The 27,390-nt window shown below is 54.4% G+C and overlaps 1 protein-coding gene across 3 annotated transcripts in view; it reads left to right on the top strand.

Moving 5' to 3' along the window:
• Positions 1 to 27,390, top strand: part of CACNA1I (calcium voltage-gated channel subunit alpha1 I) — a 127,595-nt gene that overhangs the window by 54,056 nt on the left and 46,149 nt on the right. For all 3 annotated transcript variants that reach the window (XM_017544568.2, XM_037744373.1, XM_017544569.1), the window contains 4 exons: positions 4,052 to 4,149; positions 16,550 to 16,709; positions 23,102 to 23,417; positions 25,574 to 25,666. In XM_017544568.2, the coding sequence (XP_017400057.1) occupies positions 4,052 to 4,149; positions 16,550 to 16,709; positions 23,102 to 23,417; positions 25,574 to 25,666 (667 nt within the window). The remainder of the gene's footprint in view (positions 1 to 4,051; positions 4,150 to 16,549; positions 16,710 to 23,101; positions 23,418 to 25,573; positions 25,667 to 27,390) is intronic.

Genomic DNA, 27,390 nt, shown 5'->3' with positions numbered 1-27,390 from the left:
TCCTCCTCTGACCATAAGGCAGCACTGCCTCAGGGGATGCTGGCTGTGGTCCATGTGCTGTGGTGAGCAGCGTACCTTCTGCTCACCTGGCCAGGGCCTGCTCCGGCAAAGCATTGCCGGTGACTGATGAGGCAGGGGAGGGGGCAAGTCGCACAGAGCTCCTGGGTCCCTTGGCTGTGGGACATGGATCCCTTCCTTTTTTTTTGAGACGGAGTTTCGCTCTTGTAGCTCAGGCTAGAGTACAGTGGCACAATCTCAGCTCACTGCAACTTCTGCCTCCTGGGTTCAAGTGAGTCTCCTGCCCCAGCCTCCAGAGTAGCTGGGATTACAGGCAAGTACCACCATGCCCACCTAATTTTTTTTTTATATTTTTAGTACAGTCAGGATTTTGCCATGTTACCCAGTCTGGTCTTGAACTCCTGACCTCAGGCGATTCGCCTGCCTCGGCCTTCCAAAGTACTCGGGTTACAGGTGTGAGCCACCATGCCTGGCCTGACACGGGCCCCTTCTATGCCTCAGTTTCCTCATCTGCAGTGGGCGCCGTAGTCCAACGGAGGGAAGAGTACCTGAGGGAAGGGGTATGAAGCTTGCGGCAGGTAGCAAGTGCTCAGACAACCTTTCTAAACCAACCAGGACCCTGAGTTCTAGTGAACAGAAACACAGTGCAAGCAGGACCTAGAACCCAAAAGGAAAGCACTGGCTCAGGTAACCATGGAGAGCAGAGGGAGGTCAGGGGATCCAGGCCCAGCTGGATCCTGACCCAGCATGCGGTCAGGAGAAAGGAGCCCACCTTTCTCCAGCTCTTGCTTCAGCCCTCTTTTGTGTTGGCAAAATTCTCAGGCCACCACGGAGCCATGGTGGCCTCTGGGTTTCCAGGCAGCGGCTCAGCCAGGGAGAGGGCCTCTTCCCCACAGACGCCGCTCATGAGCTGTGCTGCCCTCACGGCCTGCCTGGGACCATGTGCCTGTCCTGAGCTAACCATAGTGGCCTGGCTGGGGTCATGGGATCCTTGGATGGACCTCTGCTAGGAGCCAGGAGCAGGAGAGGGAGGCTCTTTGAGGAATAAAGCTGGAGTTCAGGGTGCTGGGGAGAAATGATGCCCACCCTCCCTGTTCTCCCTGGCACGGCCCCTCCTGCAGCCTGGCCACACCTGAGCCCCTCTCCCCAGAAGACAGCCACCTCCTCCTGGGGTGACTTCAGGATGGAAGTGCTCTCTTTAAAGCAACATTACTTACCTAATTAAGCGTTTAGGAGCTGACAGGAGGTAGTGGGGGGGTTTGTTGATTTCTTTTTTAGACTTTTAGCACTGAAGTTGCGTGATAAAGTAACTGTGTAATTAGGAATTAATTTCTCACTCCCGTAGGTGATGTCTTATTTGGGGCCTGAGGGGAGTCAGCCCACAGGGTGGCCCTTCTTTACCTTCTCTTTTTGGAATGTGGGCAGGAAGTCCCAGCTGTCTTGGCTGTCACCAGGGTGGAAAGAGAAGGGGAGGGAGATAGTTCTTCCATCCCAGGTGGCCTTCAGGAAAAGTTGAGACGTGTCTGATCAGCCGCCTGTGGCAAGGCTGAGGTCTGGAAGGTGTGCAGACCCTAAGGTTACTAACTGGGTCATCATGGGCCTCTGTGACATCCGGTCACAACTTGTATCTCATTGAGGACCCTGGGGTAAGCCTCTTCCTGCCACCCCTTGTTGTAGAGAAACACAAAATGCAAGAAAACATTTTTTATCATCAAGGGGCTGAATTGCACGGGGACATTCTCATCCCCCAGCCTATCCTGGGGCAGGGGCCGTGGTTGGTGCCCTCACTTAACTAGGGGCCACAGTCTTAGACTTGGCGGGGAAGGAAGCTGTGTGGCCATGTGGGGGAGGGGAGTTATGGACCAGCAGGGGGTCGTCCCAAGGGCTCTCTCAGCGAGCCAGTCCTGGATGTGGTTTGCCCTGGTCTGGAATGGAGGGAGGCTGTGGCAGGAGAGGTAATGGGCCCCGCGCTTACATGTGTGGAGATTGAAATGGCTTACTGCAGGCAGAGAGAACAGTGCCCAGCACCCAGTAGGGCCTGAAACAGCTGTGGCTTTTCTGTCTACCCATCCATCTTTCAGGCATCTGTTTATTTTCATGGCGAGACTTCATGGGGATGGGAACAAGTCCTCAATGAACGTCTGCCAGAGCTGGGCAGGTGTGCCTTCTGGGCGCTGGGGAGGCAGCACGTGAGTGGGTTCAGGCTGGTGTTGGCTGGGAGCCCCCACCTCCAGCTCACCCAGCAAAGCATGAACCGAGCCTGGGGGGGGGCGGATCCTAGCTCTCCCTAGGGACTGATTCCCCCCCAACCCCTCTCCCCAATCTGCTTCCCCACAGGATCTGGATGATGATCAAGGCAGGAGGAGTAAGGGCCCCCTCTGTGGGGGAGGGGCATGGTGAGGGCGGGGGCCCAGCCGGAGCCAGGCCTGGCTGCCTGCGATGGACTCTGCAGTCCTGGGCCCCGAGGGTGCCGTGCCGGCGCCTGTTTGTGTGCCTGTGTGTGCCACCCCCGCAGCCCCTCCGTCGCACGTGTCTCCCGGCTGCCTGGAGAGCTCTTTCTACAAAATGTGAAAATGACAGTTGGGCTCACCCACGCGAAGAATCCTCCCGCAGCCCCGCTCCCTTGCTGCCCCTTCCAGGTCACCGTGGGCCTCACCCTCTCGGGCTGGCTGCTGCCCCCAGCACCGCCTCCTCTTCCTGCCCCTCCCCCACCCCTTTTCCCTCCTCCTACTCCTCCTGCCCCCCTCATCCCTCCCTGCTCTCTGCGAGCTCCCCCTCCCTCTTTCCTCCCTCCCCGTCAGGTCCCCAAGGTCTCTGTCTCTAGCTCTAGGTCTCTCACTTTTTTGGGTCACTCCCCATCATCTGAATTTGGGCTTGAGTAGGAGTGTGTATGTATGAGGATGTCCAAGAAGGGAATGTGTGTGTGCAGGTGCGCGTGTGTTTATGTCTGTGTGTGTGGGTGTGGTTGTGTGCGAGTGTGTGGTTGTGTGCCAGTGTGTGACTGTGTGTGTGTGCAGGGGTGGTTGTGTGTGTGTGGTTGTGTGCAAGTGTGTGACTGTGTGTGTGTGTGTGACTGTGCAGGTGTGGCTGTGTGCGGGTGTGTGACTGTGTGTGGTTGTGTGCGTGTTTGTGGCTCTGTGTGTGCATGTGTGTGACTGTGTGCACACAGGTGTGGAGGTGTGTGTGCGTGAGTGCATGCAGGAGCCTGAGCCTGCACTCCAGAGGGTGGGGGATGGATGGTGGCTGCATTTCAGGGAATGGAGCTTTCACTCAATGATTCTTCAAGCAGCGGGAGGGGGCGGCACTTCACAACAGTCGGACAGGTTTGCGCAGTGTGTAGGAAAAGCCTTCATTTCCTACTGACAGTGGTGACGTGGGGGGTGACAGGTGGAGCTGGCGGCAGCGCTGAAGTCCTGAGGTGGGAGGTGCCCGGGGAAGGGTCTGGTGATGGGGGCCCGGGGGTCATCCTGGGAATGTAGGCCAGGCCCATCTCCCAGTCCCCCCAACTGAGGTTTTCTGTGCTTCCACCGTGAGGGGACCTCAGAGATCTGCCTCTTGTGGGAGATCTGAGAAGACTTCCTGGAGGAGGCAAACTGCCTCCAAAGAGCTGCAGGGCTGGTTGAGCATGGAAGGGGTGTGGGGCGTGGAGCTGTTTGGTGCAGGAGCTGTTCCTCCTGCTTTCAGAGGCTGCTCTGGAAGCTGGGGCTGACATGAGTCACGGGCCAGGAGGATGGACCTGAAGGGCAGGAGCCACCTGGCTCAGTGCTGGGCACACAGGGGGAGCAACATCTGTGCTCCCTTCATGCCCTTAGCCCCTGCCCACATCTGTCACCAACACCATTTACAGAGGAGGATACAAGGGCTGGAGAAGCAGTGCCAGGCCGCATGCTGCCCGGGTGTAGCTGGGGATCCGACTGCTGTTTTTACTTGCTTGTCCAGGCAGGTGTGTGCAGGTGGCTGGAGAACGCTGTGGCCCGGGCCCTGGCCCCAGCTGGCCTCCAGCACCATCCCTCACTCTCCCCTTTCTCCACAGGATGGTCGAGTACTCCCTGGACCTTCAGAACATCAACCTGTCAGCCATCCGCACCGTGCGCGTCCTGAGGCCCCTCAAAGCCATCAACCGCGTGCCCAGTGAGTCAGCCCCTCCCTGTCCACACATTCCTGGATGACCCATCTCTGGGTATCCCTGGCCTACCTAGCCAGTGCCCATCCCCCACCCTGCTTCATTAACTAGGAGAAAACTGACCAGGGCCCGGGTGGGTGCAGGATCCTGTGGTGTCTGCACAGATGTGCCCTGCTCCCATGGAGCTCATGGGTCTGAAGACACTGGCAGGTTTCCCTGATGCCTCTGAATCCTAGGAGAGTTTGGAGAACATGCTGAGGAGGCTAGCTTTTTGGGGACAAAGGGTTTGTAGGGGAGTGGTTCTCATAGGATGTCAAGGTGAGCACCTGTAGGAAAAGAAGTTGCTTAGTTTAAAGGAGAACATTGTAGAGCATTTCCCTGGGGCAATGAAACCTGACTCCCTCATTTGAGCTGACTGATTTAGAACTTGATCTCTGTCACGCACTAACACAGGACCACGTACCTACTCACCCATATGCCTAGCCACCTGTTCATCCATCCACCTGTCCACCTATCCACCTGTCCATCCATCCATCCATCCATCCATCTGTTCATCCACCCACCCATCCATCCATCCATCCATTCACCCACCCATTAATCCACTCATCCTTCCACCCATCCACCTGTCCATCCATCTACATGTCCATCCATCTACCTGTCCACCCATCCACCTGTCCATCCATCCATCCATCCATCCATCCATCCATCCATCCATCCATCTGTTCATCCTTCTCGCCATCCTTCCATTTGTCCATTCATCCATCTGCGCAGTCACCCAGAGATCCACCCACACATCCAATTACCTGTCCACTCACCTAGTATTAAAAGAGGTTATTGTGCAACCATAAGCCCTGACATCTGCCCAGCCTTGTAGAGTTTTCATGTCCATGACCTGTTTTGAGCCTTACAATCACGCTGAGGGAGGTGAGCAGTTCCCATTTTATAGATGAAAAAGACTAAGACGTGGAGACACAAGGTTCCCTGCCCAGGGATGCTCTGCCAGTGAGTGGCAAAGGCTGGAGCCCACTCGGTCTTCTGATTCCTCACTTCTCTCTGTTAGGGATGGGGTGGAGATTGGGGAAGGAGAGGACAAGGACCCTGCCTGCCTTCCAGGAGCTTTTGTTTTTGACAGAGTCTTGCTCTCACTCTGTTGCCCTGGCTGGAGTGCAGTGGCGCATCTCAGCTCACTGTAACCTTTACCTCCTGGGTTCAAGCAATTCTTCTGTCTCATTCTCCCGAGTAGCTGGGATTACTGGTATGTGCCACCATACCCAGCTAATTTTTGTACTTTTAGTAGAGATGGGGTTTCACCATATTGGTCAGGCTGCTCTCGAACTCCTGACCTCAGGTGATCCGCTTGCCTTGACCTCCCAAAGTGCTTGGATTACAGGCATGAGCCACCATGGCTGGGTGGGTTTTTATAGGCACCTACCCACCTCCTGGGGTCCAGGAACTTGACATCTGATGGCTCAGCAGCCTGTGTGAGGCTCAGAGAAATTTAAAAGTGGCTCGTACAAAGTCACACAGCCATGCAGTGGCAGGATTGGAGTCTGAACAGAGTTCTGTCTGTCCTTAGCCAGGCTGATGAGTTTTCCCATCGGCGAAGAGGATAGGTGTTCTGGCACCTGCTCCTCCTCACAGACAGTGCTGTCCCCACTCCCCTAATTCCCAGCCCTGGGGCCTTGGGGCTCTGTCACCCACCCCACCCAGCCAACCTCTGACATCCATTTATCCTGAGCACCCTGTGGTGCTCACCTGACCCCGGGATTGAAAAATTCACTGGTCAGTCTGGGCAGGCCTGGCCTGGCGGGGGAGGCCATGCTGCAGGATGTCTGTGGAGCAAGGTGACCAGGAGGGTGGCAGTGCGCGTCTTCAGCATGTGTGTGGCGCCTGTGCCTCCCCCTCCTGGTCCTCTTTGCTCCTCCTGGCTCCTCTCCCGCTGTGTGGGGAGCTCATTAAGCTGCTTCCCGGAGGTGGAGGTCACTCCTGGTCCCCAGCACCAGCCTGCTCTGGCCTCTGGGGAAGACAGGGATTGACCCTGTGCCCAACTTCCCCGTGTGCTCCAATTACAGATAAAGCCCCCAGCAGGCTCTGCGCCTTTTCTCAGGGCCCCCTCCTGCTAGTGGCCACCGCTGGGCAGCAGGGAGCATCGAGTTGGGGGAGGTTCTGCCTCCAGCTGTGGTGCCTGATTCCACCTGAAAAGTCTCTCAGAACCAGAACTGGGGAGTCACTGGGAGCGCTTGCCCTCCAGCACCTGGTGTTCCCCTGGAAGGTCCCTGCAGATAAACTCAAGGGCGATTCTATAGGAGCCCCGGGCTGTTGGAGCACATGGGGGCTGCAGGTCCATTGGTCTAACCCTCATTTCACGGGACAGACAGCTTTGTCCTTGGGTGCCACGTCCCCTGCCTAGAGCCGCCAGGGAATGAGGGACTTGAGGCAGGGCAGGGGTGGATTGGGCTCTTAGAAGTGCTTCCTAGAGAGGTTTGATGGGCTGTTTTTTTTTATTTTCTTCTTTTTTTGAATATGAGTTTCCTGGGGACAATCCTCCTACTCATGGTTGAGCCACTTCTGCCCTGGGACACCGTCTTTTCAACAGTAGCCTGTAGCTTTCAGTCTCGTCACTAGAGGGCAAGCTAAAGAGCTGGTTCTGGGCACAGTCAAGCAGTGGGTTATTGCAAAGCCAAGTGGAGTGGGCTGGTTGCCTGTGTGTGTGTGTGTGTGTGTGTGTGTGTGTGTGTGTGTGTTTGAGACGGAGTCTCACTCTGTCACTAGGCTGGAGTGCTGTGATGCGATCTTGACTCACTGCAACCTCCACCTCCTGAGTTCAAGCGATTCTTCTGCCTCAGCCTCCCAAGTAGCTGGGACTACAGGTGGACACCACCACGCCTGACTAATTTTTGTATTTTTAGTAGAGATGGGGTTTCACCATGTCGGCCAGGATGGTCTCGATCTCTTGACCTCGTGATCCACCCACCTTGGCCTCCCAAAGTGCCGGGATTACAGGCGTGAGCCACCGCGCCTAGCTGCCTGTGTTTTAAAAATACGGCAAAGGCTGCAAAGCTTCAGCATGAACAACCAGGAAGATGCAGCTGTGGGTCAGGCAATGAACGGTCTGGTCTTAGCTCTGCCATAAGCCTGCTGTGTGACCTGAGAAGTCCCTTGGCATCTCTGGGCCTCAGTTTCCCTACTTGTACAAAGCAGGAGGAGGAGCTGGATTAGATCTGTGGCTCTCAACTTGTGTGTCCAGGATGAGCCAGGGGACATGGACGTCATGGTACTGTTTACAGAATTGTATAAAATATGAATCTTTCCACCCCAGCCGTGAGGGTCCTTGTTCAGGCCACTAAGCCTCTGATGGATAAAGAGATGAAGACAGCAGAGAGGTGGCTGGGGAGGGAGGAAGGAAGCAGCAAACTACGAGTCAGGAGGCTGTGTGACCTTTCCTAAATCACTGCCTCCCTCTGGGCCTTGGCAAGATGGGGCTGAATTATTTCTAAATGTGCCCCCCCAATGCTGCCTCAGCATCAGCCAACTGGTGACGCAGCCTATACTTCCCTCAAGGCACAGCCTTGCTTCCCTAAACCCAATGGCTGAGCCATTTATGTATGAAAAGCCCTCACGGCCAAGGCCTGGTCAGCAGAGGCGATTGTTCTCCTGACCCAGGCTGTGGAGCAGGGGCGAGGCAGACCCTGGGGAGGTCGGGGGCAGCCCTGAGCCTGAGCTCACAGTCCCTGACAGGGCTATGGGGAAGGCCACTGTCTCCTCTGCTGCACCACCAGCTGGAAATTTGCTCTGCACTGTTAGACCATGTTCTGGTCTCAGGGCCTCCACCCACTGGCTGTGGGACCGGGGATAAGCCATGTGCCTCTCTATGCCTCTATTTCCCCAGCTCTTCAGAGGAGTTAATAATACTGATGTCCATCTGGTTTGGAAGGCTGAAATGCCACCGTGGGTGTAGAGAGCTGCGTGCACAGCCTCATGTGCCTACGCGATCCGCAGGTGCTGCCGCTAGATGAGGTGCTGGGAGCTGTGAGGGTGGACGTAGGGCATCAGGGGCGGCTTCGCAGGGGCTGGTTTTTGAAGACACCCATCAGCCAAGGGATGGTGAGGACATGCCTGGCAGACAGATTGGCATGTGCAAAGGTAGAGTGGAGATGTTATCCTGGGCTGGACATCCTGTGGGTGGGCAGGGGACTGCATGTTGGGAAAGGCAGGAGGGGGTCATTCGAATCTTCTAGGGAGTTACTTATAAGCGGCTAAAGTTTATCAAACGCTTGGGAAAAACCCATCATATAGCCGGTGTCATTTCCTCTTCACTACTGCCCTAGGAGGCTAGTGACATTGTGACACCCACTTTATAGATGGGGAAGCAGGCAGAGAGGGGTTGACTAGCCTGCCCAAGGCCACACAGCTGGCTGGGGACAGAGCTAGGGTTGGAACCCGTGTTCACCTGACCCTAGAGCTTCTCACTGTGTCAGCACCTCCTTTCCTTTATTTTAGCATGTAGGCGGCAGACACCCCCCTCCTCACTGTCTGCAGGGCATCAGGAAACACCCCTGCCCACTTCCAGGGTCAAAGGAGAGAGGTCAAAGGAGGGGGCTGCAGTGATGCCTCAAGGCCTTCTCTCCTCCCATCTTCCCCCTCAGCCCTGTCTGCTCCAGACCTCTTAACGCCTTTCACCATCAGGGTGCACAGTTCTCGTGGTGCTGAGCCCTTTTTGGGCCGAAGCCACGAGGCAGGGCAGGAGTCAGGATGGCCCCGTGCTTAGTGCATAGTGGGCACCTACCCTCATGCCCCAGGCCAAGCCCTTTCTTGCCTAGATGCTTGCCCAACCAGGGTCACGGTCAGGCCAGCTGTGCTGAGGAGGCACGAGGAAGGCATCAGGATTCCTTCTTGGAAGGGCCTCAGGAGGGTGAGGGAGCATTTGTTGGACAGGCCTGGGAGATGCACCTTGAAATAGTTGGCGTGGAAGTGTTGGCATTTTCACTTGGAGCATGTGGTTACTCAGGGCCTGGGGAGCGCGGAAGGAAGGCTTCGGGGCCATCAGCCCCCGCCAGGCCACACCTTGGACTAGGCACCCATGAGAGGCTCCCACGTTGTCCTGAGGGACAGGACTGAAAGGCTCCATGGGGAAGGAAGAGAGGGAAGGAGGGAGAGAAACAGGGAGATGAAATGAGGGGGGCCGATTTCCCCAGGGCTGCTGCCTTCCCGGAAGAGATGGGGCTGGGCGGGAGAGAGATCATCTGAGCAGAGCCTGGAGAGCGCTGGATTTGGGAACAGAAAAGAGCAGCCTGGACGTGCAAGGAGAAGTGCTTGGGGGTGGGGGCAGGCCCAGGAAGCCCTTCCCCATCCCCCTCCCCCAGGTCAAGTTCTGCATTCTGTTCTACAAATCCGGAGGGAGGGAGTCCTGGACAGAACACCACACTGAAGAGTTGGGGCACTGTGGATTCACTGATGCTTGGATTGAACTCCATCATTCATCCAAAGTAAAAACCACCTGGGGGGTCTCTGGGGGAGACCCTGGCCAGGTATGGGGACTAGATCAGGCATAGCCCCTTCCCCAAAGGCTGATAGCTACAGGCCAGTGGATGCCTGCTCTGATGGGGGCGGGGCCGGTGGGAAAGGGCGCTGAGCTGGGACTGGAAGAGGCTTCTCAGAGGAGGGGGTGTGGGACATTGGAAGGACACCTAGGAGTGGTTTGGGGCCCAGCAGGTGGGGGGACCTGCAGTGAGACAGCAGGGCCAGCCCTGGAGGGTGTGAGTGCTGTGGGCTCTGGGAGGGACCCCAGGCCTCTCCTGGGCTGGGGGAGGTGGGCTGCTGGTTGGGCTGGTTGGCTGAGGTTGGCTTCCTTTCTCAGCAGTGGGCACCAAGGCCCTCCATCAGCCCACAGGCCCCTCCCTGGCGGGCTTTGGGCCGGCAGCTGTGACCCCAGCAATCTGGCAGTCTGCTGCGTGGCCAGGCCTCCCGGCGCCCACTGTACCCCTGATTAGTTGGTGCCAGCAATGGCAGGAGCAGCAGACGTCCTCTCCCAGCCGCCTGGCCCCACCACTGACCCGGTCAGTCCAGGGAGAGTGGCCCCTAGTGGCCAGACCACAGCCTCCTCTGGGCCACGGGCTGTGCCCTGGCAGAGGCTGGCACACGTCTGGCGATTTCTACTTGAGCTGGCCTGGCAAAGTGACTGAACTGATCTAAGCTGACAGCTCCTTTCCTCCAAGAGCACCCCAAACCTCCAGGGGTGCTGTCAGGAAGTGCTTTCTGTTCTTCCTGCCACCTCAAGTGTCCCCATTGCCACCAAGTTGCTGCCTCTGCCTGGCTGCTGCCCAGCGTCTCTCCAGCAGCTAGTCTAGGGGTCCCCAAAAAGGGTGAGCAGCTCCATCCACCTGCCACTGCCTTCAGTGCTGCCTAGAGACGGTCCTCACCCTGAGCTCCATGGGCACTCCGGGCCAGACTCCTCTCTCTTGAACACTGCAAGATCTAGCAAAGCAATGCCCTGGCCACCCCAAGCTCACATCTCCAGATGGAGCCCCCCTCACCCCTGCTAATGGCCGCTCTGTGGCTCCAGGCCCCAGTCTTAGAGTCATCCCCAGCTGCTCTCTTCCTCCTACATGCCCGTCCCATCCCTTGGTCCACCTTCAAAGTCCCCTGGAATCTACCATGCTCCCCACTCCACTGCCATCACTGCCTGGGCCCAGCCTCACCATTGTCCCGTTTACCGCAACACCAGGCAGGACGGAGAGGAGCAGGGGACGGGAGGCCCTGTCCTCAGGCCCTGAGGGTCATGGAGGGGGTGCAGTGTCTGGTCTGGGCCACCTCAAGGGTGAGGGCACACAGAGCAGGGGGCCGCAGCTCTCCTGGGCCCCACCCTCAGAGCTCCTGTTTCTGACCCAGGAGAGGCTCCTGGGAGGCAGCCACCACCCAGCGGTGGAGTCCCCTGCAGCTCCCTTTCAGTGTGTGCCATTCGGGGGGCCATCCACGGGGGCATCTGCACAGGATCCTGTAGACTGTGCCCCCTGACGCTGTCCTGCCTCTGCCCTGGCCCCGAGGTCCATTCTCCACCCAGCAGGCCAGGCGACCCTCTCAACCCATCCCCAGATCACATCTCCCTTCTGCTCAAACCCCTCTGGTGGCTCCGTGACAACTTAAGCAGAAACTTAAGTCTTCCAGCCACCAGGCCCTGTCTCCTCCCCAGCCTCATCCCTGCTTAGCTGCCCTCTGGACGCACGGTATCCTCGGGTCTCCTTGGTCTCCTCGCTGTGGCTGTGCTTGTCTGCCTCCCGCCTCCAGGCCTTTGTCCAGGCTGCCTCCGCCCAGACAGCGAAAGCCCCTCCGCTGACTCCGCTACCCCTTCGCCGTCTCTGCTCAGCGTCATCCTGCTCTTCCCGGCCCCCTGTTTGGTGCCCACCTGACCCCAGGCCAAATCCCCAGCCCTTTCCCCCTTCTTTTTGTTTTCCTGGCACTTTTTACCCAACAAACGAGGACGTGTTTGCATGTATCACCCACGTCATTTATTGCCTGTCTCTCCCTACCCCGCCTGGGATGCGAGCCTCATGAGGACAGGGAACTTTGTGGGTTTTTTTTTTTGAGACAGTCTTGCTCTGTTACCCAGGCTGGAGTGCAGTGGTGCGATCTCAGCTCACTGCAACCTCCACCTCCCCCAGGTTCAAGTGATTCTCCTGCCTCAGCCTCCCGAGTCGCTGGGACTACAAGCACGCCACCACATCCAGCTAATTTTTGTATTTTTAGTAGAGACAGCGTTCCACCATGTTGGTCAAGCAGGTCTTGAACGCCTGACCTTGTCGTCTGCCCACCTCGGCCTCCCGAAGTGCTGGGATTACAGGTGTGAGGCACTGTCCCCAGCCTGTTTTGTTGTTTTTAAACTCATGTATCCGCAGAGCCTAGCGAAGTGCCTGGCACGCAGTTGGCCCTCATTCATTACTTGCTGAGTGGCTCCATTCACTCGACTGTCGTTCCTTTGCTCATTCAAGCCGTCATCCTTCAAGGGGCTGCTTTGTGCCAGGTCCTGGGCTGGGTGGGAGAATGCAGAGCACTTGCCTCGGCCTTGCATGTGGGTCATGGCTGGTTTCCAGTGGGGAGGAGGGGGCAGAGCCAGGAACTGGCACAGGCTGTGATGGAGGGCGGGTGGGCAGTGGCAGCTCATGGCAGGGGCACCAGACAAGGTGACTGCTCAGCTGAGATCCACAAAAAGGAGGCCAGAGATGCCCCTCCAAGCATGTGCAATAGCACTGAGGCAGCCCCGAAGGTGGGCTTTCCAGGACTGGAAGTGTGTCTGTCTGTCTGGGTGCTGCACAGTGGACCTGGGATCCTACAGCAGGGTGGGGGATGCGTTGTGGGTGGGGACAGGGTGTGTACAGGGGTGGGGAGTGGGGAGGCTGGATGCTGGTTCAGGTGTGGCAGGGAGTATAGAGGGAGGTGGGGCCAGGCTCCTGGGAAGTCTGAGCAGGAGCCAGGATGGTGGGGGATAAGGATTTGCGCTTTCTCATGGGACGTATGGGCTGTTGGAGGCTTCTGACTTCAGAGGCTCTTCTGCCAGAGATGTCCTGGCCCCGTGGTATTCCTGAAGGACTGGGTGGAAAGGAACCACTGTCGCCTCTGTAGATGAGGCCACTGGGGCCCAGAGAGGGCAAACTTTGTCTCAAGGCCACCCAGATGGGACTGGGACCCAGAAGTCCTGTCTCTGGTCTATGCTCTGGGCGCTCCATGGGCTGGGGGCTGCATGAGGTGTCCTGAAGTCTCCAGGGTCCTCTTCCCCTTCTCAGCTGGGGAGCCAGGGCCCTCAGTCACACTCACAGGGCTGCCTGTAGCCTATCCCCATCATGGCCCACCTAGCTCTTGCTCCAGGCAGAAGCCTGAAAACGTGCACGAAGAACGCAGAACCAGGTAAGTCCGCCTGAGAGTGAGTGAGAGCCTTGGGGCAACGAGAGGCAGGAGGCCTTCATGACTAACTGGGGGTGAGAGTCTGGGAGGACTGCCTGGAGGAAGAAGGTTTGGCCGGGAAAGGTGTGGAGGGAGATTAAGTAAAAGGATGGCTTGAGGTAGATGGTGACTTGCAGGCAGTCTCTCCCCTCTTACTGTCTGTTTTTCTCTGTCCTCTCCCTGCCTTCACCTCCCGTGCCAGGCTCCAGAGGCACCGAGGGTAGAGTGTAACTGGCCAACCTGTCTTGGCTAATTACTTGACCGTGAGCATAAAAGGAAGATTAGCTGTGGTCTCTTGGGGTCCTCCCTGACTCCCTCATCCTGTGGCTCCTCTTCCTTGGAGTGGAAGGGATAAAATCGTTCTAAGTCCCTAATTAGCTAATTATGCTGAGGCTCTGTGGCCCTGGGACTCCCTGGGCCCCAGGGTGGGCCATGAAGTGCGCTGGGGCCCAGCTGGGCAGAGCGAGGCGGGAGGGGAGGAGGGACCGGGCTGCCATTCAGGGAAGCCAGCCGGGTAGGTTTGCAGCAGCCTTTCAGAATTTCAATATCCCAGAGAACAAGGGAGATGTAATTAATTGAGTAACAAAGGCCAGCCTGAGGGAGCAGCAGGCTGGGGCCGTGCGGAGACACCTCCTCCAAACCCCGCTCATCCAGCCTGTTCTCCAGCTGCTGCCCTCTGTGCTTGCCTCCTGCCTCTGCCCCGGCCTCGGGGCTCACCCTTCCTTTTTGAAGCTCAAAGCTGATCAAGGGCTTTGCCTGCTTAGAAATCTGCCAGTAGACCTCCTTGCGCAGCCTCTCAGCACAGAGCCCCACGCTCCTCAGAGTCCCCTGCAACCGCCCTCAGGAATGGTGCCTTTGCCCATGCCCACCCCTCTGCCAGCCAACACTTCCCATCCTGGAGTCCAGCTCAGCAAATGTGCCGGTAGTGCCTCCCCTCATCTCCCTAGGCATGGTCCTTTGGCTCAACACTTCGTTTCTTGTCCCCTTGCTGCTAGGCTGTGAGCTCTCAGGGGTGGGGGTGGGGAGTGAAAAATGGGCCTTGTTCATCTTTGGATTCCCCACGTGCCCAACGCCATGCCTGGCATGCAGCATGCATTTGCTATGTGTTCCACGAATGAATAAATGAATGATGGGGCACCAGGAAGGCCTGCAGTTGGCCTGAGTGAGTCAGGGGATCCATTTGGATGGATTACAAGGGCACCTGTTCCTCCTTCCCTCTGCTGTACACACCTCACTCCCCTGCTTGGCGGTATAGGGTGGTGGTGTTATCGTGAACCCCAAGTTTCTCTTCAAAGAATCAGTATGTCAGTATGTTCAGCTCTTTTATTCTTTAATTCTCTATTTTAAAGTTTAACTTCCTTGTAATTCCAGTAAACAACCTTCTCCACTGGTTCTAATCAGTAATTCATATCTGTTCCCCCAGCCCCCAGCTCTGTCTTGACTCATACTGGTCACCTGCTCCAGTAACCTGCTCGGGTCACCTTTCTTTGACCTAGGTCACCCCAGCTACCTGCTGTGACCCACCCGTAACCATCCTTCCCGTCAAAATACCCATCCTGCCACTGCAGCTCAGACCCCTGCTCTCTTTAAAATAGCCAATCAGAATTAGTCTAGCTTGTGTGGTCTAACCCTAGCCAATAGGGGAATGACACATCAGAAGGGAGGACCCCCGTCAGGCATAAGCACCCCTTCCCTGCCTTGTCCAAGCGTGCGGCCGCCATTGCTCCATCCATGAGCTGAACCCTTCTATAGAATTAAACTGCCTTACTGAGAGGATTCATCTTCGAGTGCCATTTCTTTTACAGCATTGAGTGGGACATTGAGTCCTCGCCCTGGCCTGCTCTCGTGGGGATGAAGCAGCCTGGAGGCGAGCCCCACTGTCTTTCCTGAGAGGAGGCTGACCTAGTTTTAATTATTGATTGGAAATCACTGCATGCAGAGTTTGTGATACAAATTCCAAATAATTATCCTCATTAATAACCACCTCAGCATCACCCCTGGCATACATAACCATCTGGACAGGGCCACTGTTCTACTTGTGACCATCATTCCATCTTCCTCTCTCTAATCTTCCACTCCCTCCCCATGACTTATGACATTCGTTCCTGATTAGTCATTGCACAAATGTTAGGTGAGCCTGTTTTCTGGGCCAGGACCTGCTGGGTTCTGGGAATGCTGAGGTGATTTAGACAAAGGCCCTGCCCCCAGAACCTTATAGCCTAGTGGAAGAGATAGGAAAGTAAACATACAACTATACATTAGGGCTAGAAGAAGAAGAGATATTGATATGGATGGAATCTCCTAGGTTGTACTGTGTACAACCTACACAATTGTACATGGCAGCCTAGGCCAGGTCAGAGGTGCTGAGATTGCCCAGAGCAGAAGAAAGAAGGATGAACTCTACCTGGGATGATGTAAGAGTCTGGAAGCCTTCATGAAAGAGCTTTCACAGTGCTATGGTGGCTGAATAGGGATTTACCAGGCATAAGAGAGGAGCAAGGGTGTTCCAGGAAGAGGGAACAGCAAGGATAAAAGCATGGAGGTGTGAAATCCCATGGTATGTTTAGGGAACTTCAAATAATTTGGCACTGCAAGGCATAGAGTGCATATTGAGAGAGGCATGAAGCCGGAGAGGTGGGCAGTATGGACCCTACAGGATCGTAGGGGTAGGGTGTGCACTCAAGGGTGCCCCACCAGCTCTTTGCCTTCTTTGGGGCCATGGACTCCTGTGTGGGCCTTCTCTGTAGAGCCTTTTGGCAGGCCCTTGGCTCTTCTGAAGGTGGCTCTGGGAGCTCTGCCTGGTTCCATCATGCAATGGGAGTGGTAGTTCTGGCTGGTACTGCTGTATCCTGACATGGTCAAGGGGAACAGTGACTACCCCAGAGACAAAGGGTATTCAGGACGCATTTATTGGGCATGTACAATGACCACTCTGTGCAGGTTCTGGGCATGCTGAGTTGAACCAGCCTCAGGCCTCTGGGACAGGGGGGTTGTGAAAAGACAGCTAGATTTTGTGTCAAGACACCTGGTCTAAATCTAGAGACCCTGCTGCTTCTTAGCTGTGTGACCTAGGGCAAGCACTTTCAGTTCTTTGAGTCTCCAATTGCTTTCTGTAAACAATAGAAACAAAAGTACCAACTTCATAGAGTTGTCATGAAGACTGAAGATCACATTTGTACAAGTACACAGAAAAGCACTTGGTACATAAAAGGTGCTCCCTAAATGCTTGCTTGTACATTCACAATCTAGTGTAAGTGTGGCAGGGCCCAGAGCCATTTCCACGGCTTTTTGGGTGGAGGGGCAGATACAAAGGAGAGGGTGTATCTGGCAGCCACTGAACAGGATGGGAGCAGCCAGAAGCCCCTGCCAATGCATCCCACTCCCCCACCCTGTTTCTGTAACCTTGCTCTCACTCTTTCCTCTCTGAGACCTCTGCTCCCTGTCTGACCATCCCTCTACCATTCCCCCTCCCAGGTATGCGGATCCTGGTGAACCTGCTCCTGGACACGCTGCCCATGCTGGGGAACGTCCTGCTGCTCTGCTTCTTTGTCTTCTTCATCTTTGGCATCATAGGCGTGCAGCTCTGGGCGGGCCTGCTGCGTAATCGCTGCTTCCTGGAGGAGAATTTTACCATGTGAGTTCAGCCCCTTCCACCCATGCAGCTCCGGGGACTCTTACTAAAACACAGTTGTAACCTCCTGGGTCATTGGGAATCAGGACCAATGGGGTAGAAGCAGCAACAAAAGGGAGGTCAGGTTGGAAGGGAAAGGGAAGTTAAGATATGAGCAGAAGTAATGCTCAGGAGGAAAAAGAAGAGAGAAAACCTGAAAAGCAGGCACAGAACTTGGCTCTGTGCTCACAGCACATTCATTCCTCTTGGTGACTGAGTCATCCAGGAAGGGTGAGCTCCCATTCAGCCGCCTGAGTCTGAAAGCAGGGGGCGGGCGGGACGCTCCTCCAAGAGAGGATTATTGACACACAAATCAAGCTCCGGCTCTTGGAGGAGTTGGGCTTAGTTGTCTGAAAAATTTGACACCTATAGAACCTGTGCTTCCTTAGCGATGCGGGATAAGTGTGCACACACATGTACTTACGCATATGTGTTTGGACATGAATATGCATTCATTTCAGATATGCATGGCACACTTCAACTAAGTGCCAGGCCCCAGGGAATCAGAAATAGGAGGGCATTTTCATTCCTTTTCTCACTCCCCTTCCTTGAGCCTGTGCTCGGGGCTCAAGATGTGGCAGAAGAGGGGGTCTCTGGCCTTGAGGAACGCAGGGCTGGGAGCCGATCCGAAAAACCTCTAGTCAGTGCCGCTCAGTCTGTCAGTCATGGACCGAGGTGACCGAGGTGACCGTAGGAGGCGTGGGGACGTGGGGATGCTGTACAGGTGAAGGCTGGTTTCTCCCTCTCAGCCTGTCTACTTGGGGAGAGGGTAGCAGAGCTGGAGGGTAAAAGTTGAGGTATGGGGAACAGTAGGGTACCTGGGTTGACCACAGCAGGGGCACCTTGGTGGGTGAGGGCCCCAAGTGGGGGTTCAGGAAGTGGGTCTGCACTTGTGCCCACTCCCCAAAGGGGCAGGTCCTGAGGCAGAGCCTGGGCCGTGGGGCTGGGGAGAGGTGGCTGCTTAGAAGTCAGGGTAGCGTGAGCCCCGCCCCTCTGTCCCACAGGGATTCTTCCCTGAATCTTTCTGTGGCTGGCCCCTTCTCATTATGCGGGCTCAGCCCACCTGACGCCTCCTCCTGGAGGCCTTCCCTTGCCCTCCCTCACTACCCCAGTCCCAGGCTTGCCATCGCACAGCCCTGCTGGATTTTCTTCTTGACTCATCTCTCTGAAAACATCGCCTGCTGGTTCATCTGAGGTTTCTGGAGTCCCCTGGAATGTGAGTTTCCTACCACAGTAGGGGCACCTGAGGCTTGACTCTTCCCAAGGTCTAGAGCAGGGCTTGGCACAGGTGCTTCCAACTAATTGTTGAAGGAATGAGTGAGTGAGTGGATGGGTGAGTGCATTTACCACCCAGAGGCAGGCTAGGAGCCAGGAGCAGTTCTTCCTGGGCCTGGTGAGTTGGAGATTCTGTGTCCGGGTCCCTGGATGTCTCCTTCTCTGTGGTCATCCCAGGCCTTGTGAGATGGCTCTGATCCTGTCTTGGCTGGAATAGGGGAGTTGGAGGGAGGATGCTGTGGATGCCCTTGGGCCAGAGTGTTAAAGAGGAACCTTATCTGGCGCACCCCCACCGCTGCCCCAGGAAGGGAAAAATAAATATAAAGAAATGTCACTGGAGCAAGAACACCCTAAAGGAAGATGCTGGGTGATCTCCACGCCTCCCCTCTGAGCTCCTGGCTTCATTTGCTTAGGGTGGGTGGTATTAACTCATATGCCCTATTGGGCTGAGGCGGGGGGGTCGTTGGTGTTGTGTGAAAAAGGAAATCAGTAAAGTTCACATCTGGGTCGAGAGCAAGACTAGGGTCATCCCAGGTCTGTGACCCCTGTAGATATAAGGGAGGTTTAGACCTTAACTCAGAAGGCCTCTTTAGGGCAGTGAGCAGAGAAGTTGGTAACTGGGGTTCACAAAGAGGCAGCAAGATCTCTTCTGGGTGACCAGAAAGTTGGAATTTGAGGAGATCCTAGCTAGGATCTGGGGGAACCAGGCAGGGTCTTGGGCAGGAGTGTTCCTCAAAGTCCTCTTTCAGGCATACTCTCTCCTTTGTATCTGCCCCTCCACCCAAAAAGCCATGGAAATGGCTCTGGGCCCTGCCGCACTTACACTAGATTGTGAATGAACAAGCAAGCATTTAGGGAGCACCTTTTATGTACCAAATTTTTTTCTGTGTACTTGCACAAATGTGATCTTCAGCCTTCATGATAACTCTGTGAGGTTAATACTGTTATTTCTATTTTATAGAGAAGGCAACTGGGGACTCAAAGAACTGAAAGTGCTAGGTCACACAGCTAAGAAGCAGCAGGGTCTAGATTTAGACCAGGTGTCTTGACACAGGATCTAGCTGTCTTTTTACAACTCCCTTGTCCTAGAGGCCTGAGACTGAGGCTGGTTCATCTCAGTGTGTTGCCTGGAAGCCTGCAGCCCCTGGCACAGCAGGCCCTGTGAGATGGGCAGAGCTTAGCAGTCAGGGTGGAGAAGGGCCCTTCCTGGGGTGTAACATACACAGGTTGGAGATGGGGCCACAGAGCCTCAGCCCAACCTGTAGATGGGGACTGAGGCCTAGATGGGAAGAGACTCACCCAGGACCAATAGCAAGGCTTCCAGCAAGCATCCAGCCTCTTCCTGGCTTGTGTGAATGACACTGTCATTCCACGGTCACCGACCCCTTCCAGGTGCTAGGGCCTATGCTGGGCCGTGGGGATGCAGAGACCTTTTATCTCAGCCTCTGCCCTCTGCACTGTCTCTTACTGGGGAACTGGATGTGTTGATAATTAGACCTCAGGGTGCACGGGGCTATGGCAGAGTGGGGCCTGGAAGCCCAGAGGAGGTACAATATCAGCTGGGGTGGGGACCAGTGGGGCTTCTTGCTTCTCAGAGGATGTGACCTTGAGCTGAAACTAAAAGGTTCAAGAAAAATATCTCCAGGCAGGCAGGGGGATGGGAGGGCATGGGGAGGGTATTTCTGAGTGAGGCAAGCCCACTGCAGCAGTGCGGTATGTGGATTAGGAACCAGAACCCGAGCCTGGCTTTCAGGGTCAAATCCTGCCTCTGACACTTGGCAGTGCTCCTGGGTGTTTACCCAAAAAAGGGATGGCTTATATACACCCGAAGACATGTACAAGAATATTCATGAGTCATAAGAGCCAAAAAACCAGAAACAACCCCAAACCATCAGCAGAATGAATAAATAAGTGGCAGTGTATTCACTCAATGGAATACTCGCAGACATGACAAGGAATTACATTTTGCTCTCTTAATGGTGTCTCTTGATCAATGAAACTCTTACTTGTAATGAAGTCCAGTTTATCAATCATTTTTTTTAGCATTGTTTTTTGTGTTCTGTTTAAGAAATCTTTTCCAAACTGAAGGTTGTGAAAATATTTTTCCAGTGCTTTCTTTTGGGAACTTTCTTTTTTTAAAATTCTTCACATGTAGGTCTGTGGTCCATCTCTAGTTTTGTGTATGGTTTGTGGTTGGAGTCAAGATTTTTTTTTATACAGAATCTCAACTCTGTCATCCAGGCTGGAGTGGAGTGGCACAATCTCGGCTCACTGCAACCTCCACCTCCCAGGTTCAAGCGATTCTCGTGCCTCAGCCTCCTGAATAGCTGGGATTACAAGTGCACGCCACCACGCCTGGCTAATTTTGGTATTGTTAGAAGAGATGGGGTTTCACATGTTGGTCAGGCTGGTCTCGAACTCCTGACCTCAGGTGACCCATCCACCTTGGCCTCCCAAAGTACTGAGATTACAGGCATGAGACACTTGTCCCAGGACCAGTGATGGAAAAGTCCACCCTCTGTCTACTCAATTGCAGTGGTGTCTCTATGATACTCAGGTGACCATATGTATTTGGGTTGGATGTGTACATTTTTATTGATGGATGTGCCAAATTGCCCTCTAAGAAGGTTGTACCAATGTATACTCCCACGACAGTGTATGTGAGTGTCTGTTTACACTCATTCTTTCCCATGCTGAATATTACCAACCTTGAAATATTTGCCATTTGAATGGGTTTGTTTGCATTCGGTTATTTCGTTGCATTGGTGAACATTTCTTCCTATATATTGGCCATTTTTTAATTTCTTCTGTGAATTTTTCTGTTCTTGTCTTCCCCCGCCCCCCACTGGGTTATTTTTCCTTTTTGTTACTGAGTTATGGGAGATTCCTTTTTGGCACCAGGGACCAGTTTCGTGGAAGATAATTTTTCCATGGACCAGAGGAGGGGGGATGGTTTTGGAATGAAACTGTTTCACCTCAGATCATCAGGCATTAGATTCTCATAAGGAGTGCACAACCTAGATCCCTTGCATGTGAGGTTCACAGTAGGGTTTGTGCTCCTATGAGAATCTAATGCTACTACTGATCTGACAGGGGGTGGAGCTCAGTCAGTAATTCTCCCTATTCCAGAACTCACTTCTTGCTGTGTGGCCCCAGGAATTGGAGAGCCCTGCTTTAGATAGTTACTTTTTATCTTCTTTGTGTGTTGCAAATACTTCATCCCATGAAACGGCAAACTATGATCTGTTTTGGTAAATAAAGTTTTATTGAAACAGCCATGCCCACTTGTTTACCTCTTTCCTACAACTGTTTGCAGATTAAAATGGAAGAGTTGAGTCACTGGGACGGAGGCTGTGTGCTCTGCAGAAAAATATTTGCTAATCCAGCCTATTACACAAAAAGTTTGTCTACTTCTGGTTTATCCCAATTTGTTGCTTGTCTTTACTTTGTATGGCATATTTTGTCTCAGTGAAGTTTTGTGTTAGTATGTAAGATTAGTATGCAGTTAATCTGGTTGAACTTTTCCTTTACAAAATTTGAATTTTGTGTCTTACCCAGGAAAGTTATAGCTAGCCTGAGTTAACAAAAAATATTCCATATTTTCTTATAATATTTTTGTGGTTATGGTCATTGCATTTATGCTTTTTAATCCACTGGAAATTTGCTATTTTTAGTTTTATAATATATCTTACTTAATCTAATATAGCCAAATATTATTTTTTAATGTGAAATCAGTATAAACATTAAAAATGAGATAATTTATATGTCGTTTTTGGATATCAGGTCTTCAAGAAGTTTATTTTTGTGTATCGTGTGAGGTTAGGATCTAACTTATTTTCCAGTAGATAGCAATTATCCCCACACCACTTACTGATGGGCCCTTCCTTTCTCTGCAGGTCTGAAAAGTCATCTCTGTGATATACTAAGTTTCCCTTTGTATGTGGATTTGTCTTTGTGCTCTATGGCATTCCACTAACCTTTCTGTTCCTGTCACAGTGCTACACTGTATTAATAATCATAGTTGTAGAGTATTTTGCTCTCTTGTAGATCTGGTTCTTGTTTATCACTCTCCTTTTTAAAACTTGTCTTGACTATTTTCCCATCCAAATAAATCCTAGGACCATCTGGGCAGGCTCCACAGGCCAAAGTGTTGGGATTTTGGTTAGGATTGCAGTGAAGCATAGATTAACCCTTCTGAATGGGTAGAGCAGGGATTGTTGTTTATTTTATAGATGAGGAAATCGAAATCCAGAGAGGGGCAGCCAGGCGTGGTGGCTCACACCTGTAATTTCAGCACTTTGGGAGGCAGAGGTGGGTGGATCACCTGAGGTCAGGAGTTCAAGAACAGCCTGACCAATATGGAGAAACCCCATCTCTACTAAAAATACAAAATTAGCTGAGTGTGGTGCTGTGCACCTGTAGTACTCAGGAGGCGGAGACAGAGAATTGCTTGAACCTGGGAGGTGGAGTTTGCAGTGAGCCAAGATCATGCCACTGCATTCCAGCCTGGGTGGCAGAGTGAAACTCTGTCTCAAAAAAAGAAAGGAAGGAAGGAAGCAGAAAGAAAAGAAAAGAAAGAAGAAAGAAAGAGAGAGAGAAAGAAAGAAAAAAAGAGAGGGAGGAAATGAGTAGCCCAGGTCACATAGATGGAAGAGGGTGGAGCAGGTGGAGGATCTACCCCTTATCTGCCAAATCTGTAAAGGCCAGTGCTTTTTTATTGAGCACCTGCTCTGTCTGTGCCAACCCACCAGTGTGTGGAGCCTGGGGATGCTGAGATGGCTGGCCTCTTGGGGGAGTTGAGGGCATCTCCCCCAGGAGCCATAATGAAGGCGTGTGCAAGGCACAGTGAGACTCCCCAGAGGAGAGGACCACAATGGGCCAGCGGGGTTTTCATGGCCATAAGAGAGGTAGGGAAGGGTGACCGAGGCAGAGGAACAGCATGTGCCAAGGCCTGGAGGCAGCGACAAGAGTGACAAGGCCTTTGGGGCCCTCCTGCCGTGCTGCATGGCCTCTCCCTTCCTGATCCTCATGGCAGTGACCCCTCCCCTTTTCCTCTTTTACTCACCCTGGCCTGTGGACAGACAAGGGGATGTGGCCTTGCCCCCGTACTACCAGCCGGAGGAGGACGATGAGATGCCCTTCATCTGCTCCCTGTCAGGGGACAACGGCATCATGGGCTGCCATGAGATCCCCCCACTCAAGGAGCAGGGCCGTGAGTGCTGCCTGTCCAAGGACGACGTCTACGACTTTGGGGCGGGGCGCCAGGACCTCAACACCAGTGGCCTCTGTGTCAACTGGAACCGCTACTACAACGTGTGCCGAACAGGCAGCGCCAACCCCCACAAGGGCGCCATCAACTTCGACAACATTGGCTACGCTTGGATTGTTATCTTCCAGGTGAGGCGGCTCAGGCCTGGGACCGGCCTGGTCCCAGGGATTGGGTGGGCAGCTCTGCCGGGCGGGCAGGTCTCTGTGCTTGGCATTTTGCTACCCCCCATCTCACTGAAACCTGTCCAGCTTGCTGGCAGTATAGGCATTATCATGCCCATTTTATAGACAGATTCAAAGAAAGGAAGCAAGCTAGGTTGGGCGCGGTGGCTCATGCCTGTAATCCCAGCACTTTGGGAAGCTGAGGCGGGCAGATCACGAGCTCAGGTGTTTGGGACCATCCTGGCCAAAGAGACCAGCCTGGCCAGCATGGTGAAACCCCGTCTCAACTAAAAATATAAAAATTAGCCAGTCGTGTTGGTGGACGCCTGTAATCACAGCCACTTGGGGGCCGAGGCAGGAGAATTGCTTGAACTCAGGAGGCGGAGGTTGCAGTGAGCCAAGATTGTACCACTGCATTCCAGCCTGGGAGACAGAGCAAGACTCTGACTCAAAAAAATTAAAAAATTTTTTTTAATTGACCACAAGCTAATTGACCACAGATGATGTGGTGGTCTTGTTGCCCAGGTTGAAGTGCAATGACGTGATCTCAGCTCACTGCAACCTCCACCTCCCCGGTTCAAGCGACTTTCCTGCCTCAGCCTCCTGAATAGCTGGGATTACAGGCATGTGCCACCATGCCCCGCTAATTTTGTATTTTTAGTAGAGATGGGGTTTCTCTATGTTGGCCAGGCTGGTCTTGAACTCCCGACCTCAGGTGATCCACCTGTCTTGGCCCCCCAAAGTGCTGGGATTATAGGCGCGAGCCACTAACCCAGCTATGGGTGATCCCAAAGCCTGAGCTCTTTGTAGAGCCCCAGGTTGCCTTAGGCCAGATGGATCCCAGCAGGGAGGGCTGTTCAGAGAGGAGAGGCAGGATTCAAGCTCAGTTGGAGGATGGCTGACCAAGGCCAGGAGCGTGGGGTAGGAGGACATTCCTGGTGGGGACAGCCTGAGCAAAATCCTGCTGCAGGGAATGCCAAGTAGCTCATCTGGAGTCAGTGAGAAATGTGTCTCGCCTTGTCAACCTGTGCACGTAATGCACACACATTCACAAAGCAGCGCTAGCCCCGCAGTGTGTGAAGCGCTTTTGCGTGGCCCCTCTGCACCAACTGACAGCCTATACCCTGCAGAGGATGCGCTGGCTATGCGCAGGGAAGGAACTCGGGCAGTGGACCTTGAGTGTATTGCTTGGCTTCTCTGTGCTTCAGTTTTCTCATCTTTAAAATGGGGTAATAACAGCCCCCCTCACCTTGGGTGGCTGATAACAATAAAGCAGGTGACATGCTCAGGCAGCCAGCCCTGTGTGCAGAGAGTGCTGAGTAGAGGTTACCTTCCTGCTGTCCTCAGAAAGAAGGGGCAGGAGCAAACAGAGGGGGAGCTGAGAAGTCTCTGAAGGGGCAGTGGAAGGGCTGACCGGGCTGAACTCCGCTGTCTCCACTGCCCTATGCTGCCCGGCGCTGCCCTGGGCACGCTGCCCTGGGGAGCATCAGGATCATGAGTTCAGAGCTGCAGGGTGTGAGGTGATGGCAACAGCTGTGTTTGGAACCCTCTGCCCAGGAGGATGGGTGGCTGCTCAGGGGGCCCCACTCTGCATTTGCCAGAAGCCAGCAAGGACCCAGGGTTTGTCTTTCCCAAGGCTGCTCCATCTCCCAGTCTGGGAAGGAGTCAGGGTGGGGTTGGGGGTGACAGAGTCACACCAGCCTCATTACGTGCACCCTCCTGGGCTCCCACTGAGCTCCCAGCCCTGCCAGGTGGGCTCCCCACATACAGAAGAAGTGGCTAAGTCTCAGAGAGTGTGGGTGGCCCAGCTGATAAGCTGGAGCAGGGACAGGCTCTCTGCTTTCCCAGCCCTCCCGATGGTGTGGTAGACTGCAGGGACCAGGGTTCAAGTCCCGGCTCCACCCCTTCCTGGCTGTGTGACAGTGGGCAAGCACCTTCCTCTCGCTGAGCCTCGGTTTCTTCACCTGTATAATATGGTGTGCCCTGTCCATTCCCTGTGAGAGGTACTCAAGGCAGCATGTGTGAGGTGTTCTGGCACACATTGGGGCCCCTGTCTAGGGTGCTGCCCAGGCTATGGGCTTTCCCACAGGTCAGCCCTCTTGGCTCTCTCTGTGCTGTTGCAGGTGATCACTCTGGAAGGCTGGGTGGAGATCATGTACTATGTGATGGATGCTCACTCCTTCTACAACTTCATTTACTTCATCCTGCTTATCATAGTAAGTGTCAGGGAGCCTGGGCTCCCAGGTGCCCTCAGAACCCATGGACCAGGAGACCTGAGGAGGGAGGGTCTTTGGGAGTCCCCAGGGAGCCCCTCGGAGCCAGGAGAGCCTGGAGGAGGGAGCAGGAGGGGCTGTTTCTCAGCACGGCCGGGCAGCAGATGATTGAAAGGGCTCATCAGGGGTGGCTGTCGGAAGCATCCATCACCTTCAATTGCTGTCATTTCTCATATCTGGGCATTTAATTCCCCACTGATGCTCTGCTCCTGTTTCTCCACCTCGTATCTCTGGGATACATTCTTTGCATGACCTGAGCCCAAGGTGCAGCGTCATACGGGAAGCTTTGCAAGGGCTCCAACTCATTCCTGTTTTCCTGGGAGGGGAAGACGAGATGCCCCGAGGCTGAGCAGGGTTTGGAGCGAGGTTGCCTGATAGTGACCCAGTGGAGCTTCCTGAAATTCTCGGAGGGACTCCTACCTCTTGGGCAGCCCTGCCTTGTTGGGGTAACCTGGAGATGGAGGTGGGCTCACCCGCCTCTTCCTGGCCAGTCCCTCTTGCCCGCACCCCCTGTGCAGTCTCCCCAGAGTGAGCTCATCTACCTCGTCATGCCTGACTGCAGCTTCAGCACAGCACAGTCCCCAAAATGTCAAGGTGATTCACTCCTGGGAGAGTCTCAGCTGAATCCCTACTGCTGCGAGGCAGGTTCTCTGGCTTCCTGGTGGTGGGAGAGGGCACACTTGGCGTTCCAGGGCAGTGCCCCATCCTGGGCTGGCAGGACCTTGACCTGGGGGGCCAGGACAGGCCAGCAGGTGACCTGAGACACCTGCTGTTGTCTAAGTGCCAGTGCTTTCTTGGGGGAGCTGGGGTCTTGGATCTACAGGAGATGCCCCAGATAAAAGGAGAGGGCCCAGGTTTTATTCAGCATTGCCATCCATGGCCTTGCGTATTCATTCACCAAAACATTCAGGAAACCCACACTGTACCAGGCCCTGAGCCGAGTGCTAGGAACAGAGCAGGGAGTCAGGCCCAGCCCCTGCCCTTGAGGGGCTCACGATCTCGTGGGGAAGATGGGCTCACAGCAGTCAGTGACCATACAGCATCTTAGGCACCATGATAGAAGGGAGCCCAGAGGAGGCTCCTGATCCAGCCTGGAGGAGGGATGGGGAGGTGGGAGGCTTCCTGGAGGAGGTGATGCCAGAATTGAGCCTTAAAGACTCATGGAGGTCAACAGGGAAAGAGCCTCTTGGGCAGGGGTAGCTCACAGAGCAGAGCCCCTGAAGCTGATCAGGATCCTGCAGTGTGGGAGCCACAAGCCACTGGGGTTGCAAGAGGAGCCTCCGGTTCCTGGGAGGGGCTGGAGGATGCTCCATCTGCTCCTGCTGTGGGGTTAAGGGTGGTTAAGGGTGTGGATGTGGTGAAGCACGATGCTCCCCAAGCTTACTGTGAAATGGGGATGGTGACAGTACCTAGCTCCTGGGCTCTCAGGAGGCTTAGGTGAGACAGAGCTTGAAGCCTGCACACCCTTGTGCCCTGCTACTGTTGGGTCTCAGGTGGCCCTGTCACAGGACAAAGAGTGCAGGTGAGAGGTTGAAAGGGCTGATTTTTTCCAGGCGCTGGAAAGAGTCCAGAGAGCAGTCTGGACAATTGCAGGTCCACATCGTGTGGACTGGTCTGGAGGGGTGAAGTGAGGGGTCCTTGGCCTTCAAGCCCAGGCCCGTAGTGCT

This window comes from Cebus imitator, unplaced genomic scaffold (genome assembly GCF_001604975.1).
Source record: "Cebus imitator isolate Cc_AM_T3 unplaced genomic scaffold, Cebus_imitator-1.0 Scaffold170, whole genome shotgun sequence".
Taxonomy (NCBI): Eukaryota; Metazoa; Chordata; class Mammalia; order Primates; family Cebidae; genus Cebus; species Cebus imitator.
Note: the sequence above shows the minus strand (reverse complement) of the source record. Positions and strands in the feature narration are given on the sequence as shown.